General features: G+C 39.4%; 2 protein-coding genes across 2 annotated transcripts in view; one reads left to right on the top strand and one right to left on the bottom strand.

Annotated features, from left to right (window-relative positions):
- The first annotated feature begins 2,237 nt into the window (after positions 1-2,237).
- Positions 2,238-14,609, top strand: LOC137985944 (uncharacterized). The gene is made up of 7 exons (XM_068833392.1): positions 2,238-2,503; positions 6,792-7,487; positions 8,704-8,878; positions 11,051-11,151; positions 12,670-12,751; positions 13,070-13,215; positions 13,304-14,609. Exons 1-7 carry the CDS (start codon positions 2,399-2,401, stop codon positions 13,760-13,762), a joined length of 1,764 nt encoding a protein of 587 aa, XP_068689493.1. The 5' UTR covers positions 2,238-2,398; the 3' UTR covers positions 13,763-14,609.
- Positions 14,610-15,422: 813 nt separating this feature from the next.
- Positions 15,423-16,994, bottom strand: part of LOC137985945 (CD40 ligand-like) — an 11,831-nt gene continuing 10,259 nt past the window's right edge. The window contains exon 5 of the mRNA XM_068833393.1: positions 15,423-15,973. Coding sequence (XP_068689494.1) covers positions 15,630-15,973 — 344 coding nt within the window. The 3' untranslated portion in view covers positions 15,423-15,629. The remainder of the gene's footprint in view (positions 15,974-16,994) is intronic.

Raw genomic sequence — 16,994 nt, 5'->3', positions numbered from 1 at the left:
TTCTTTCGCCTCCTTGCTGTTTTCGTCGAAGTGTTCAGCCGGATATAAAGCTCGTGAACCACTAAATCAGGCAGAATTTCAAGCACGCTAGCGTGCAAAGTTTTGTTTCCATCCTCCAACAGGACATGCTTTAAGGGTGACATGTTATTCCCGACCAAGCCAAAAGATGTCATATTCGACTGATTATGCATTCATTTATATTGACAACATTTTCGCGTTAAGGAATTTTCTTCCTGGAGAACATGGTGTATGAAATACGAGAGCTTACAAAATACTCTTAAATTTGCGTGCAACAAACTATATAATCGTGTATTTTTGGTTTGTCTAAAATCCGGCTTACAAACTAATAAGAACAGATTACGAATTTCTGATATAGCACTTTCATCCGAACCACTTCCCCTAACGTAGTTCATCAATTTGGGGCGATCTGATTTTTTTAATGATTTGTTTCAGTGTCGATGATAAGCGAATTATATTTGTTTGGATTTTGAGGCTTCTCCGAAATGCGTTCCAAAGAGAAAAATGGTAAAAAACGTTCACATAGGCCAGTAATTCCTTTTTTTCATTGACGCTACTCAGATGAAAGCTATTGCAATTTTTTTCTTCGTCAAGGATGTTCATTTTAAAAGTCATCACTCGTTCTTTTTATAAGAACGTTCGGGCTGAGATTTTAAACAAGATTTTGAGAGCGAACTAAGAACATACGCAGACTGAGAGCCAGTTAAGAACGCTTTTATCTTGTTCATTTGTTTTCCGGTTTTGTGAGTAGCATAAGTAAAGGTCAATACTTAGGGACATCTTGAACATTAACAAAAGTGGTTTTCGTACTACATGATATCGATACACTAGACTTGAAGTGTTCCAGAAAACGTCTCTGTTGGGAACGGCTAGACTTCTAAGAAACGTTTTGTTACTCGCTCGCAAGGGAAATATTAAATTGACCAGGCTAGGAGTACCTTTTAGGCTTGTGATGTGACATCATAATAATAAGAATAGTAATAAGAATAATTTTGTGGGATATCGATGTTCAGTGTGACAATGTGATAGAGGCAAGAAGACCAGACATAATTGAAATTGACAAGAAAGAGCGAAAGGGGATAATCATCGATATTGCTGTACCAGCATGATGTAAGAGTAATGGAAAAAGAAAGGGAAGAAGTGGAAAAATACCAGGACTTGAAGAGAGAGATCGGGAAGACTGTTGAAACTCAAACTGGTAGAAGTCGTACCTGTAGTGATAGGAGCCCTTGGAAGTGTCACCAAAGGATTTGATAGGTGGATTGGAAAGCTAGGGATACCAGTCAATGTTGGAGTAATGCAAAAAACTGCCTTGTTGGGAACTGCAAGGATATTGAGGAAAGTGTTTGAAATGTGAAGAAGAGATAATTCTGTTAGCCTTTGGTCATTTGTTATGACTCGCCTAACTGAAGAAAAGACGGCAATGACAACAGCCAGAACATGATGTTGAAACTTTATAATAATAATAATAATAATAATAATAATAATAATAATAATATTAAACAACTTTATTTATTTCACTTACATTAAAGAAATAGAAATGATTGATAATAAAAAAATCAAAATTCTATAAAATTACGAATTCCATGATGCAGAGATATTAAAATCATACAATCGAATTATACTAATGACGGCTAATTATTATTATTATTATTATTATTATTATTATTATTATTATTATTATTATTATTATTTATATGGCGCAAATTCAACTATACAATTTTCAAATGCACCTCACATATATGAGCTGTATATAATACTAATGAATAATAGCAATAGGAAATTAAATCGAATCCAAATTTACTAAAGAACAACTCAGTCTAGTCGAACTTAGTGTGACCACACAACCTTAAGAATTCTCCCAAGCTCAATCAACCCTTTAGCCTCGGCAAAATTAGAAGTTATAAAGAGAAAAGAGAGTAAAGTGTATTTTACAATATCAATTAACCTTTACCTTTATTTGTCAATTATGAATGAAAATTCCGAGACAGTTCGTTCGAGAGATTCAATGGCGCCGTAATATTTGATGCCCGGGTGCGTTGCTTGCCTTCGGATCGTTTCATGTCGTTTTCTTGATGATTATCATAATTAATTTGGGCCGCCTAGCACTGAGAATGTCTTGTTCAATCATGAACACAACCAATATCACTTGACAGTTTGTACATAGACATGCTAATCAAACTGCCTATAAAACAAAAAGAGCTTGTCTACTGACTATCATTGCCGGTGGGTGGTCAAAGTTAATGAATTCACCAATTAAAAAGCTTTCTATCGGCTGGAAAACTGTCTGTCAACTTTGAGGCTCACTTAATTGTGGCTTAACTTAATTTTGTCAACATGTTGACTGCTTGATTTGTCCACGCTGTTTGGGGAAGTTAATATGGCCTTGCGAAGCAAATATTCGAACGTACAAATCCCTGTGAACGTTTCATGGCCGGAATTTGTGTTCGAAAACTTCGAAGATTACGAAAACCGCACAGCAATCGTAAGTTTTATAACTTTTGTTTTTAACGCCTTTAATTCGTTTGTGGCACCTTAATGTAATGGCAAGTATTGCTCGCAAACACTACAAATGTATTGCTTTGTTGAATTTGCTACCTTTCACTTCCGCCAACCTTTCGCTGGAATATTAACCGTAGACAGGAGTTTCTGTCGTATAATTGAAATATGGACCGACATGAACTCATGTCTGTTCTTTTTACCAGAGTAAAACAAGTCCTCATCGCGTTTAGATTTTAAAACAGCCTTAGACACGATCGTTAGTTTCCCACTCTTATTTTAGCTTGCTATCAGACAAGATTGTGCATGGTTAGTGAAAACCAAGATAAATCACTTTTGCATTAGGAGTCTTGCATCACTGATTAATTAATTAAACACGACAATCGCAATTTATTTTTCTTTGACAACGAGAAGTCAAGACATTTGGAAAAAGCTTAAATTTGCAGCAAGCAATTCGTCAAAGTACTGTACTCAGTGTTCAATATTCTACCAGAAATAAGATTAATTGTATGCATTACCAACGAGTAGAAAACGGCAACAATATCGATTGAGTCAAACCCGAAATACCACTGCTGGCCAAAAGCACTTTCTAAGATTATCACCAAGAAGCACTTGAGCTATGACGCAAACCGACAGGGTAAGGGTCTTGGCTGAACTTTTGATAAAAGTGGAAGTTTATCGAAAGCAGTGTTTCTGTCAATGTTCCAATTTGCTACGTTGATGAATCTTTTAATAGATAGGGTAAGCTCCTAATTAGCACGTCGTGAAAATATCGCGTTGAAGTGTCAGATATGACATTTAAGAATTCTAGACAAGCCTTCTGCCTTAAAAGCTACGCAATGTTATCGCTGATACTTACTTTCGATTCAAAGACTGGTAGCCTACGCGTAGCCGTACCCATTCCCCGAGAAAAAACCCTCGGGGAGTGGTTACGGGAACGGTTTTTTTTTTTCCTCGTGTGGGGGGGGGGGGGGGGCGGGGGTTGGGTACGACTTCACAAGGGTATTCAAACCTTTACTTTCCTTATGTAAACACGTACTAGTTAGATCACTTTCGCTCAGATTGTCCAACTTAGACGTCATTAAACGTCCCCAAAAACAGACCTCTCAACCGGATGATCTTACATGATCAACTTTTGAAAATCAAACATAGTTTGATGTTACTCTGCATAGAGGAAATTTGAATGTAGCTCAATAAGTTATAATTCAAAGACGCAACGTTTCGACAAACTCCTGTCTAGTGTCTTCATCAGAATGGTCTACAAATTCTACAATTGTCACCACCAATAGGCGATAAGCTTGGCACATCAATTCCAACCCAATAAATAAATAAAATAAATAGGTCTTTATTGTTTTTTAAGCAAAAACACATGCTAAAAACAAGAACAGTTACATTAAAAATAGCCGAAAGAATTAATTAGAATTAGACGGCTATCGACATTACATTAAATAGCTACTCTATATTTAAAAAAAAAGCCTGTTAAAAAAACTATTTTTAAAACGCTGGGTATTAACCCTAGGGAGTTGACTACTAGGAACTCGGAGGCGTGCTGAGCTTTCTTTCATTTTGGGGACGGAAGGGTACAGAGGGTGACCGGGCATACCGTAGATCTTCTTGAATAGTGAGCGATCAACCTCTTCTAATACGCCATATATGTCAATTCGGTACGAAACATATTTGCGTTTAAAGCAGCGCTGTAGAAAATTCTGAACCGTCGTTAATTCAGGTATTGAGGAGGCATATACGGGTAGACCGTACGTTAGTTTGGGTAGAACAATTGATCTAAAAACGTAATCTACGTCTGGTTGTTGGTATCCCTCTTTACGTAAACATCTTATCACATAAAGACACTTGTTGGCCTCCTGCAGCTTAACCTTAATATGCTCGTTAAATCTATGATTGCTTTGTAAAGTAACCCCTAACACTTTTAAACAAGAAACTTGCGTTATATTGTTCACAGAATCTATATCATGAGCAACCTTCTTACAAAGTATTAGTTCGTTGCATTTTTTAGGATTACATGCCATGGCATTATCTTGGGTCCAACTGAAAAACTGATTGACAACCTCTTGAGAAAGATCTATTTCATTTTTGCATACTTTGACTAGCAAGGTGGTGTCGTCAGCATATTTAACTATGCTGGTAAGGTCATTATCCCTAATGGCCAAATCGTTGACAAACAAATTAAAAAGATGGGGCCCACTGACACTACCCTGGGTTGTTCCTTTGTTCACATTGTGCCATTTGTGGATAACACCCTTGAATATCAGTCTTTGTTTCCTATCCATTAAAAAGCTTAAGTACCAGTTAACCAGATAAGGATTGAGATCAAGAGCCTTTAGTTTTTCCCCAACTAACGAGTGTTTTACATTATCAAAAGCTTTTGAGAAATCCATTGCAAAAAGCCCAACATAGTTACAATCCTTATCATCAAGTGCCCTTAAGTAATTATACTGTATTTGAATCAAGGCGTCTGTACAGCTGTAGCCCTCCCTATACGCATATTGTGTGACAGTCAGATTTTCTTCAAAGACTTTCTTACCGTAATGATGGTATACAGTTCTTTCAAAACAGCGTGCTATAACTGGAGTCACGTTAATTCCCCGAAAATCCGAATATTGAACAGGAGTGTCTACCTTTGGGAGGGGATTGATGTTAGCTTCTTTCCAAGCTGTCGGCCATGTGCAAGAGGACAGAGACTTGTTCCACAAAGCAGTCACCACAGGAGCGAGACTTGTACAATTGTCCCTCCAAACCCAAAACGGCAACCCATCGGGGCCAGTAGCGGTTTTTTTAATCTTGGATAATGCCACCATCACATCAAATTCCTGGAGCTCTGGGGGTGGGTGTGTCTCAGGGTTTACCCTGAGAGGCACTGGTTTAACGTAGTTCTCATCATGCTCCACGCTCCTTTCATCCGCAATTGTGGTGGCCTTTCACCTAACACTTACTTGCATCTAATTAAAAGGAAACTGTGGACGCTAATTAACTATTATCAGGAGCACTTTTTCCTTTTTATCAAAAGGACTCTTGCGATAACTTTGGATAACCTCTTGACAGCAGTGTCGAAACGTGTTTTTAAAGTTACATTCAAATTTTCTCATACCAGGGTAGCATCAAATCGATGACTGATTGTCATTCTGGCCCGGGTTGCTCGAAGCAAGGTTAGCGCTAACCAGGTTTGAATACCATGGAAACCTATAGGTTTTGATACCTCTTAACCAAAGGATAGCACTAAACAGGCTTCGAGAAACCGGCCCCTGGTTGCAATTTGAACTGTAATTTTTGATAAAAGCGGAGCTCCGCGAGCATCGCGGTTAAGAAAATATGGTACGCCCGATAAATTTTGGTTTTGGTTGTGACGTCATCGTACGGCCGTCCGTGCGTACATCCGTTCGTTCAGCTATTCGTGTCGCACTGCTGGTACCCGCTTTTTTCGGCGGGAAGTTGCATGCGCTGGAACCCGCGTTTTTTTCGGCGGGAAGTTACATGGCCGGCGTACCGAATTTGATACCATACGTTTTATTAATACAACGGTAAAACTTTTGAAGACAACCAGAGAACAAGCTAAGCATTTTTTTTAATATGGTCGCGTACCGCGTACAACGAAGAAAGAAGAGAAACAGAGAGAAAAACCAGTAAGCTGGCGACGAGTAAGCGATACTCACCGTGAAATAAAGTGACTGAGAGCACGAGAAAACAGGCGAAATATCAGTGACAAAAGACGAGAGCGAGAGAGTAAGAAAGCCCGAATAAAGAGACGAGCAGCGGAAGAAAGGGCAAGCACCAGCACGAGAAAACAGGCTGAATAATGGTGACTAAAAACGACGAAGAGCAAGAAAGAGCACGGGAAAATAGACTGATCTATAGTAATTAGCAGTGTGGTATGTAGACTTGTTGGACAAATATCTGAAAACAAAAACATGAATATCGGTAAATAATACTTGAGGAGCTCCGCCCTTAGGCTTGCCTAAATATAGAGCGTTTTCACATGGCGTCTCGGAGGCCATGTTGGTGTTTCAAAACAAAGAAATGGTGGCCATGATGGTGTACCAAATTAATCCTCGGGTAGTTGAACTCTATTTTTATGCAACTACTTTCTTTTGTTTCAATAATCCAATATGGCTGCTGGTCACGAGAGTGAAAACGCTCTATAAATGTTATTGCTCTGCGGCATCATTGGACCATTCATAGCATATGTCATGTAAGAGGCGATAATCTTCGTAAGATTCAAAATGCAACGTTTTGAAAGCGAAATACTTTCTTTTCAAAAGGTGTGTGGTTCAACGAATACCTCCTACACATTCTCTGAAGTTAAGAATTTCAGCAGAAAGTTTTGTTCTGCGCTGAACCAAAGAGGGATCAAGAAGGGTGATGTCGTAGCCATTTTAGCTCCAAACGTTCCTGAATTTGCTATTGTATTTTTGGGAGTTCTTCAACTCGGCGCCGTTGTGACATCTGTCAATCCACACTTCACAAGCAAAGAACTGATCAATCAGCTTAGAGAGGCCAACGCAAAGTGTATTATCGCTGTTCATCAGTTGGTGCATCGAGCGAAGGAAGCCGAGGAAGAACTGCAAACCGGTCATGTGATCGTCATTGGGGAGGACGATCAATGCGTGTCGCTCTCCGAAATTCTCAACGGAGACGGGGAGATTAGCTCTCCAGTCGTCGAACTGAACCCGGAGGAGGACTTAGCCATTCTGCCATTTTCCTCTGGTTCGTCTGGATTACCGAAGGGAGTTATGATTACGCATCAAAATTTGATCGCTTTGGGTTCCATTGTGAAATCTGAGGGAATGTTGAATTTCAACGAAAATTCTAAAATACTGACCTTAATTCCTTTTTACCGTACCTTCGGAATGATAGCCGTGCTGTCGATGAGCCTTCGAATGGGAAGCACCTTGATCTCCGTGCCAAGATTCGATGACAACATGCACATGCTCTGTCACCTTCTTCAATATTACAAAGTTAGTATGTGCCAGACCAGTCAAACCCTTTTAACTTCTTGATCAGTATAACTCAGCCAGACCAGTATTAAGGGGTTCAAAATAAGTGAGCTGTATGTGCTGCTATCACAGAGAAATTAGTGAGACGTTCTAGTCTTAGGACGCTTTCCATTTGATAGAACTGACCTGCCAAACCGGGCATTTGGAAGGCTATAAACTCTACAAGGCCTTCAAATTAACACACTTCGAGGATGATTATTACGCAAGTGTTCCTTCAAATTGTTGCATTTTCTTTGCATCTGACGGGTCTGGCCGGCCAGTTCTGACAAAAGCAAAGCGCCCTTAGTTTGCCCAAGTTAAACTCGATCTGCTAAAGGGAATTAATTCTTCGATTGGTGACCTATAAAAGGTCAGTGAAAATCCTTGAAACGTATGAACCACCGGTATAATCCCACATTAATGGTCGCAACTTGGATAATCATCTTGGCCGGTCGCTTTTCCCAAACACCTCGCGAGGCCTTTCCAATAGACCTCTTTCATAATGGCGGCCAAATAAACTATTCTTTTGTTTTAATGCTAATAATAAGCCTTTCTAGCCTCGCTACGACGAGCAAATTTCAAAAGAATTTTTGTTTCAAAATGAGGGCAGTAGGTATAATTAACATAAATACAAAAGAATGTAAAAGTGGTCACAGTTTATGAAAGTGGTCTATACTTTTATTTAGTTGAATTTTCAACGACCTGTTGAGTAAGGAGGCAACCCAGTGGCTGAGATCCGGGAATCCCGGGTTTAAGACACGTTCAGTTCACTGGTTGAATTTTTCCCTGTATTCCCTTGTTCAACTTCTCAGCTGCACTTGTAAATAGCCACCTAGCTTGCATCCGGCCACTTGGGATTCTTAACAGTTGTTGTTGAATGTTCGGTTCTGTCGAGATTGTGTTTTATTGGCCCTGAAAAGCCCCTATGGGAAGTGGTTAATTAGAATAGTACGCACACTCTCATTGGTCAATAGCTGTGTTTAGATGAGAGTACGTAAACACGGCCGTGCCATCACACCAATTTTGATTGGTTGTGTGTTGTCAGAAGCGTTTTGATTGGCTGGTAGGAAATATGAGCCTGTATCAATAAAATCTGTTTCAAGCAAGAAGTAAAAAAACCATTATTTTCCTTCATTTGTGGAATTATTTTTGAGAAATATTTCATAAAAGCAATAGAAGACTTTTTTCCCTCTTTTAGGTAACACATCTTATTACGGAGACTTCCACTGTACATCTGCTGGCCAGACAACCAGGAATTGAAAAGTTCCAGCTGTCTTCTCTTACAGAGGTGATATCCACTGCTTGTTTATTAACAGCGGAAATATCGAAGAAATTACAAAAAAGAATACCTCATTTAAAGAGAATTACTCAATGTAAGTAATTAAGATCAATAATAGGCAAAGATGACGCCGACGGAACGAGAACAACATCTCAAAATATAAATTCGCGTTGTTATCACTTCGTCACTATTTCAACCTTACAGGGATGTAGTAGTTCCTCAAAAATGACACTGGTCGGAACTGCGCTTAATTTGGGGCAGAAAATGAAAATTTATCCTCAAGTGCTGACGTTCGTCGTACAACCTTTGTTGCTATGCGTTGTCAATGCATTATTTTTATATTAGGGAGCTTAAAAGCACGCGCGTTTTTGAGACGCGGACGGCAACCGGAAGTGAGTTGTTTTCCCTTTAAACTTGTCTCCACACAAACACATTCACATTGCTAAGTATCTTTTCTCCATTGCAAATGATTAGTATAAAAGGCTAGGAGACACCACTGTCTTGGCACTCGAAATGTTCTCTTCCGGTTGCCGTCCGCGTCTCAAAAACGCGCGTGCTTAAGCTCCCTAATTTGTAAGTGCATAAAGCCTCGTATGGAATAAGGCAGCGGTTTCGAAGCTCGATATCATAATTATAAGTTATTGAACGACTTTACGCAAAATGACGAGAATAGGACAATCACATGACTTTTCGAGGGCATATAGTTTATTTGTGGCCCGAGTAGCATCATTTCCGCCCGAGCGGAGCGAGGGTGCAAATGATGTTACGAGGGACACAAATAAACTATATGCCCGACAAAAGTCATGTGATTATCATTATTATCAATACACAAGGCCAAATCTTACCAATTCATTTAATAAGAAAAAATTGTTTAACAGACATGTAGCATGAAACTATAGTATGGAAATGTCCCTCAGTGTATACAAACAAAGGTTGTGAGAATGAAAGGAATTTATATATTTGAAGTGTGGGTTGTAGACCAAATGTTAAAGTAATCCTGTCACTTAAATAGGACAATCTCATTGGCCGAGCGAAGTTGTTTGACATCTCTGCAGCCAATCAGTATCAGGGCGGCAAATGTATTTTCAGCCCACACATTTCCCGTTTGGCCCGCAAAAAGGCGCGTTTTACAGAAGGCAGTTTGTCATTTGGCCGCGCGCATTGATAGTAATTGTTATTTACCGAACAAGTAAATCGTGCTTTCCTCGCGTTTTGATAGATTATTTCGGAGAACGATTAGCTGAGTTCTATTCACTTCCGAGTTACAGAAAAGAAACAAAATGGCTTCTTGTAATCGAATTTTCTTTGAGCAGATAAGTCTCTTGTAGCTTGTGTGCTGTACACTAAAACAAACATTTACCTCAGTGTTGGTGAACGTTGAGCTTCGCGGCTTTGTAAATATATCTACTTCTGTTTAGGGTTTTTAGCTAGAATGATTGAACTTTAATTTACAAGTGTATTCAGCACTGGGAAAATAATGATAATAATATTTTAATGCTAATAGTGTGCAAATCACATATAAATATGATCAAATTTGATAAAATCGTTTTCGTTGCGAACGTGGTGGGGGAGACTGTTCCAAAGTTTGGGTGCTGCGCACATGTAAGCATGATCACCTTGTGTTTTCTTCTTTGTAACGTTTGGTGCTTGCAGCATGAGACCCTTGTACTACATCTTAAAAGGGAACCTCCACTCCAACTAATGAATAATTTAAACCGAACAAAATTATGTTTACAATCATATTTGCTCCACGGTTTTCTTCAAGAAACGTATTTGTATCGAAAAAAAATGAATTTTAGAATCATTTATTTTCACTTTCAAATTTTCCGGGCGTCGCCATCTTGAATAATTGCGATGTGTTACGGTTGCCCTCATTGTTCTCACACAAAAGGCTTTTGTTTTGTAACAATTGGGCAACCAATTGATAGGACCCTGTTCATTAATATCTTTAAAAGCAATAATAACAAGTTTGAACTGCATTCTTACCCGAACACTTAACCAGTGCAGTTGTCGCAAAACTGGTGTTATGTGTCACACATCCTTGGGATATTAGGAATAATTCTCGCCACCCAATTCTGTTAATTACAAAGATCGATGGGGGTGTGATCCGATCAGCCCGATCCCAGGTCAGGGCTACATGAAGTGTTGGGTGTATATTCAGAAACGTTTCGGATGGTGATTCTGCTCTCCCGAGCTTAATTAATCTGGCCAGACGTCCGTGGCAAGACACGAAGAATTACCATAAATCACTTTATTTTTTTATCAGGTTATGGGTTGACTGAAAGTACCGCCGTAAGTCACATGACTCCAGCAACGAATGCAAAGCACGGATCCGTGGGAACATTGCTCCCTAATCTCGAATGTAAGGTACGGTGAAGCTTGAGTGGAGATGGGCATTCTGCCTCAAAATAGTTGATCTCACGGGTTGACTGACATTAGGGAGCTTAAGCACGCGCGTTTTTGAGACGCGGACGGCGACCGGAAGTGGGCTGTTTTCTCTTTTAACTTGTCTTCACGCAACCACATTTACATTGCTAATTATCGTTTCTATATTAGAGATGATAATTATAAAAATCTGGGGGACACCACTGTCCTGGCACGCGAAATGTTCTCCTTCCGGTTGCCGTCCGCGTCTAAAAAGCGCACGTGCTTAAGCTCCCTATTATAAGGTTTGGAAGACTGGATCAAATACGCATGCGCTAAAAAAAGCGGCGTGGTTGATCATCAAGACTCTTTAAAGGGAACCTCCACTAAAACAGGAATATATCTTTAAAATAGTTAACATAATGCTCTCAATCAAAATTGTTCGAACGTTTTCCAATGGAATCGTTTGTATCGGAAATAAATGAATTTCAAAAACGCTTGTTTTGGTTTTTAAAATTCCCGGGCGCCGCCATCTTGAATAATTGTGACGTGTCATGGTTGCCCTATTGTTTTAAAACAAAAGCTCTTTGTGCAAATACAAAAGAGCAACCATAACACGTCACAATTATTCAAGATGGCGGCGCCCAGGAAATTTGAAAACCAAAACAAGCGTTTTTGAAATTTATTTATTTCGGATACAAACGATTCCATTAGCAAACGTTTGAACAATTTTGATTGTAAACATTATGTTAAATATTTTGAAGTTGTATTCTTGTTTTAGTGGAGGTTTCCTTTAAATTATAGCTATGGAATTATCCAATCGGATTTGATAGCGCGAGTATAATTTATATATTGGTTACCCCATGATAGGAGTCGTGTATGATCTCTCGTCCAACAAGAGCGAATGTAACAATTGCTTTATTAAATTTCATGTAAGTGTGAATTGATCTTTCTTTACTGAACAACCCAAAGTTGTTTAAATTTTATAAAGAGACTCCATGTAGGGTCATACGATATATAAGCTGATAACCAAGATTGAGTGGGACAATCATAGCGCTAGAATCGCATTACAGGACAGGATTTGAACATGTAATAAAACTCAATAGATCGACGGACGGCCTTGCGTCACAATCAATGAGATGACGTGTGCAAATGTTTGCGTTTTTACCACAACGTTTTCTTTCGCCCTCCTCAAGAAATGTGCTTCCTTTTTCACTGTGCTTCTATCTTTAAATACGTCTCTCATGCTGTCCAAACTTCCCACGTGGGTCAGCATTGATCTCTCGATTTTCACGACAATAAATTCGGAACCATGCCACACTCGTCTCAGTCTCCCCAAAGGTTTTTATAGTGTGGAACTCTGGGATAGTTAAAACCTTTTAAGGATCGCCTATGTTTGATCGTTAGTGACTCGCGTACCATAAATTCAATTGAATTTGTTACTGAACGCGGACCGCTACCAACAGTATATTTCTCGAGCGCGGTTTATGACGGTTCTTACCTTTGTAACTTTCCTTCAAGGTCGTTGATCCTAAAACAAAGCAGAATCTTGGTGTAGGTCAACGCGGGGAAATTTGTATCCGAGGACCAACACTAATGAAAGGTCTGTTCTACAATTAATCAGTTTTAATTTTTTAACGTTGTATGAGTTACTAATATTCGGAAATCAGTAACAAAAAGTGGGTTTGAGTGGTGAAACTCCGATACGACTTGTACATGGTAGGCGCAGAAAATAATTTGTCAGCAAAGCAGTTAATGCATATTTGGCTTGCAAAAACTGCTTTAGTACTGTGTGTCTTTATTTTATATCGGGAGGGGGGGGGGGGGGGGGAGGGGCATTGGATCTCAGAGTTACATGGGCAAGGGACGACTAGGTATTTCCAAATCAAAAGCTACTCAGTTCTTGTATTTTATTCGATAGGTTACTTAAATAACCAGAAAGCTTCAGAACTTTCGATCGACCAAGATGGCTGGCTTCACACTGGAGATATAGGTTACTATGACGAAGACGAGCATTTCGTTCTTGTCAACAAGCTCAAAGATCTCATAAAATTCAGAGGACACCAGGTTATTTCTAAGTTTTTTTTTCTTGTAGTTTATGGCTCAATTGCAAAAGCATTTCAAGCTTGGTTCGTTTTTTCTTTCTGTAATCCAGATCTCGCCCTCCGAGCTGGAAACTCTCCTCAGGGCCCACCCAGGCATAAAGGACGCAGTGGTTGTTGGGATCCCAGACCCTGAGGCGGGCGAAGTACCCATGGCATACGTTGTCAGCAAACATGACGACGAACTTACTGAGATTGAAGTTATGGAATACGTGGACGAAAACGCGGCACCCTATAAAAAATTAAGAGGTGGAGTTGAGTTTATCTCCGCAATTCCCAAAAATATGGATGGGCAAGTCCTTCGGGCTGAGCTTGTTGAGAGGCAAAGAAATGGCAATTCAAGTGCTGTGCTTCGTAGGAGATCGTCGGTCTTGCATGCATGGAAAGAAGAGAAAAGGTTCTCCATAAAAAGATTCAGTCTTACCCCAAACACCAGGCCAAGGGATATCGGTCCAATCGCCGAAGAAAAACCAGCAACCGCCGCACGATCCCAGAGCTGCGTTTTGTTATAGAAGAATAAGAAAAAGAATATTATTTATTAAGGACCTAATCTCAAGGCGAGTTTGTTTAGATGTGGCTGAAATTTTGATTCGCAACCTGCGTTGAAATTTCGTTTCGATTACATGCTTGTAGGTAGAATTAGGCTGAATAATGAGCCGAGTCGATGTGCATCGAGCTGAAAATTTTACCCCTTGGTTAGCTCAAAGCAGACTGGATTTTCAGCACAGGAACAAACCCTGTTTTTGCACACCTTTTTTTTTTTTAGATATTTTTTTCCGAAAAGCGAGATGAATTTTCCAGCTGGGAAAAAATCGACGATAACAAAATGGTTCCTTACCCCGATCTCATAGCTCACAGGGTGTCCTCGTTTTTTAGCAATTCCACTTGCAAGGATTTCCCTATAAGTGAAGAAAAACAACAACATATATTTCTTTCAAACATTGTCACCAATTTTCAATAACTTCTCCCGAAAATACCTGTTAGTAAAGGAAATCATAAAAGGACAACTACGAATACCGCGATAGTACCGGAGATACGGTGCATAAGAAATGCCTATGTTTATGAGAGGAGGGCAGGAAAGTGAAGGTAGACATTTCCCATTGGAAAAAGTGTGTTTTAAGTTGCTTTCAAAAGTATTAAGTATTTTGATTCTTGACAGCGTTTCCTGCCGTATTTTCTAGATGTAGTAACATTTCGGTTTTCGGCTGATTCTTGAGGGCTCTTTGAAAGCAATATTCTATAAGAAGGCCAACGGACATTTTGAAACGTCGATGGACACTCGAGAGAACTCGACTATCGCGGAGATGTTCATGTTCACTTAAAGTGGGGTATAAAATAAATGGTCTTCCTTAAAGCGAACGTTGAGTGGCTTGAGACGGGTGTGTGTAACGGAAAGAACCTTCCATTGGGCCACGGAATTTGCGGAATTTGAAATCGGAATTTTTGCTTAATGGCAAGCACCCTGGGAGTCATACTTTTCTTGGTCAGATACAGAGTGCCTTGATGTTGAAAATCAAGAGTGCTCTGAATTAGAAGTTTATATTCCAATGTCTTTGAAAGTCCAACACCACACCGGTCTAGTTGCACTCAGCCGCCAAGATCATACATATTTTACCTTAAGGATTTGTAGAAGTTTTCGAGGGATCTGTTCTTTATGTTCGAGCAATTTCAAGCTAGTGCAGCATGTTTTGCAAGGAGTACGTTCCATTAGGTCACTCTGGCGACGCCTGTCGTCGCTGTACAAGATGGTGCCTTCTGCGCATGACAGCAAAACTGGCTTTTAGCAAAAAGTCACGGAAACCACTTTTTCTCACAATTAGCATACATTCCCCGCAAAAAAAAAATCGTTTCTTCTGGAAAAAAACTGCAACGGTTTCTTCATAAATAACTTTTGAGTCCAACAAAAAAGGAGAATGAGGAGCAGAAGTGGATGGTTGCTATGCAACGAAGGACTAAAATTTGTTTCTCGGGAATCGGTTTCAAACTTGCATTTTCCTCTTGAGCTGACGATTTCGTCCATGACATCAATTCTGAGTGGGGAATAGGAATGCACTAGTCCCAATTTAGTTGATCTCTTAAAGACTCTTGCAAGATCTTTTACATTCTCCTTTGTGGTTTTGACATCTGAGCGGGGTTGTAGGTCCTTCGGCAATAAATACCCACTCACAAGTATTTGCCACCATACTTACTTTTTATTTCAGTTTTTTAAAAGTATGATATTGCAGCTATAAGCCTATACTGAGACACTTATGACGACAGTCTTCTACAAAACAGCGAAACCACCTTGATTAGAAGTCTAGCTTTAAAATCCCTTAAATCATGAAAACTGGCGCTCGTTACATTGTTGCGTTTATGCGTCGTCGAGCGATTCGAGCGCGCTCAAATCAAAAATGCCCCGAAGTAGGAGTGATGTGGCCCCATCCATACTTTAGTAGTGGAAGTTGGCCATGAAGCTGTCTTCACCGTGATGACGTCGCCAGCTTTCAGTTTGAACACCCCGCCAGCGTACAAGGCCCCTTCGCTGATTGGTGCTTTCATCGGTGATGTCATGGTAACAAGTTTGTTGTTCACAAAGACGTGTATTCTCCCATTGTTGTTGTAAAAATACATCTGTAAGTATATGTAGTACCGTCCAGAGATGGGCACCGTCAGTTTTCCGTCATTGTACGTCATTCCGCCTGCAAGATGGCTGTTGGGAGCACTAAGAGAAAAGTCTTTGATCGCTGAAAGGAAAGTACAATTAGCTGAGCTCTTTGTTATTTTACTTAAAAAAAGAAGTAAGAGGGAGACCTTGTTTCGGATAATTGAAGAAAAAAAGGCACATTTAGGGTTAAATTTAATGTTTGCAGAAAATCACTGAAACTCATTTGACTTTCGGTTTAGATATCGAGGAGGAATTAATAAGAAAAAAATAAAATTTGTCGGTGAAATTTTCTTGGTTTTGCAACAAACAACAACTTGTCGTCAGCCCTTAGCAGCAAACAAGAATCTTAATTTCTCTATCGTGTCCTTGAATGTTCTAAGCCAATAACTAAAAGCCCCTTACATTCCAATTTTCCAAACAATTTACAACAACAAATATGTATATATATTTATTTATAATATTCGATTAGTATGGGTAATCAAATGGTATACTTGGAAATAAAGGCTCGGGAAATTATTTGATTTTAGACAAAACGCGAGTGAAATTATTCCTTAATTTCATGAGTATACCATTTGATTCGCTACAGGGAAGATATTGTTGACGTCACCCATTGTCATTAATATGCCAACCAGAGGCCTTATGGCTGTCGAAACGAAAGGTCTTTTGTTCCTGTGGTTGGCAAATGTGAATAACAAAAGCAATGTTTGTAAACAGATATCTTCCCTATTAATATCATGGGTGGAAATTTACGTTCATAAGACATCATTTTGGCGCTGTAGGAAAAGTTGCCATGGCAACATTTTAATTCACGTGTGGAATTATAAATTAAGGCTGACATTTTGCGTAATTTGTCACCCATGTTATTAATGGTACAATAATAATAATAATAACGTACATGAAAAAATTACTCGATTCTGATTGGCTGAGAGCAGTGCAGTTAAAAAGAAAGTGTAAAAAGTGTAATACCAGTGCAAATTACACATCGAAATTCTGAATTATGATTGGCTAATAAACAATGGGGTTTGGTCAGAACCAATCAAATCTTTTGTTTTCAAATCAAGCGCGCACCCTGGATGGCGCATTTTATGGCGCAATTTCTT

This window comes from Montipora foliosa, unplaced genomic scaffold, assembly GCF_036669935.1.
Source record: "Montipora foliosa isolate CH-2021 unplaced genomic scaffold, ASM3666993v2 scaffold_117, whole genome shotgun sequence".
NCBI classification, from domain to species: domain Eukaryota; kingdom Metazoa; phylum Cnidaria; class Anthozoa; order Scleractinia; family Acroporidae; genus Montipora; species Montipora foliosa.
Note: the sequence above shows the minus strand (reverse complement) of the source record. Positions and strands in the feature narration are given on the sequence as shown.

Bases quoted from the DNA above. Each gene is read 5' to 3' on its own strand.
- LOC137985944 (XM_068833392.1), top strand. From the start codon at position 2,399: ATGGCCTTGCGAAGCAAATATTCGAACGTACAAATCCCTGTGAACGTT. The intron at 11,152-12,669 runs GTACGGTGAAGC...CTTTCCTTCAAG, and splicing joins TCCCTAATCTCGAATGTAAG to GTCGTTGATCCTAAAACAAA. The intron at 12,752-13,069 runs GTCTGTTCTACA...TTTATTCGATAG, and splicing joins AGGACCAACACTAATGAAAG to GTTACTTAAATAACCAGAAA.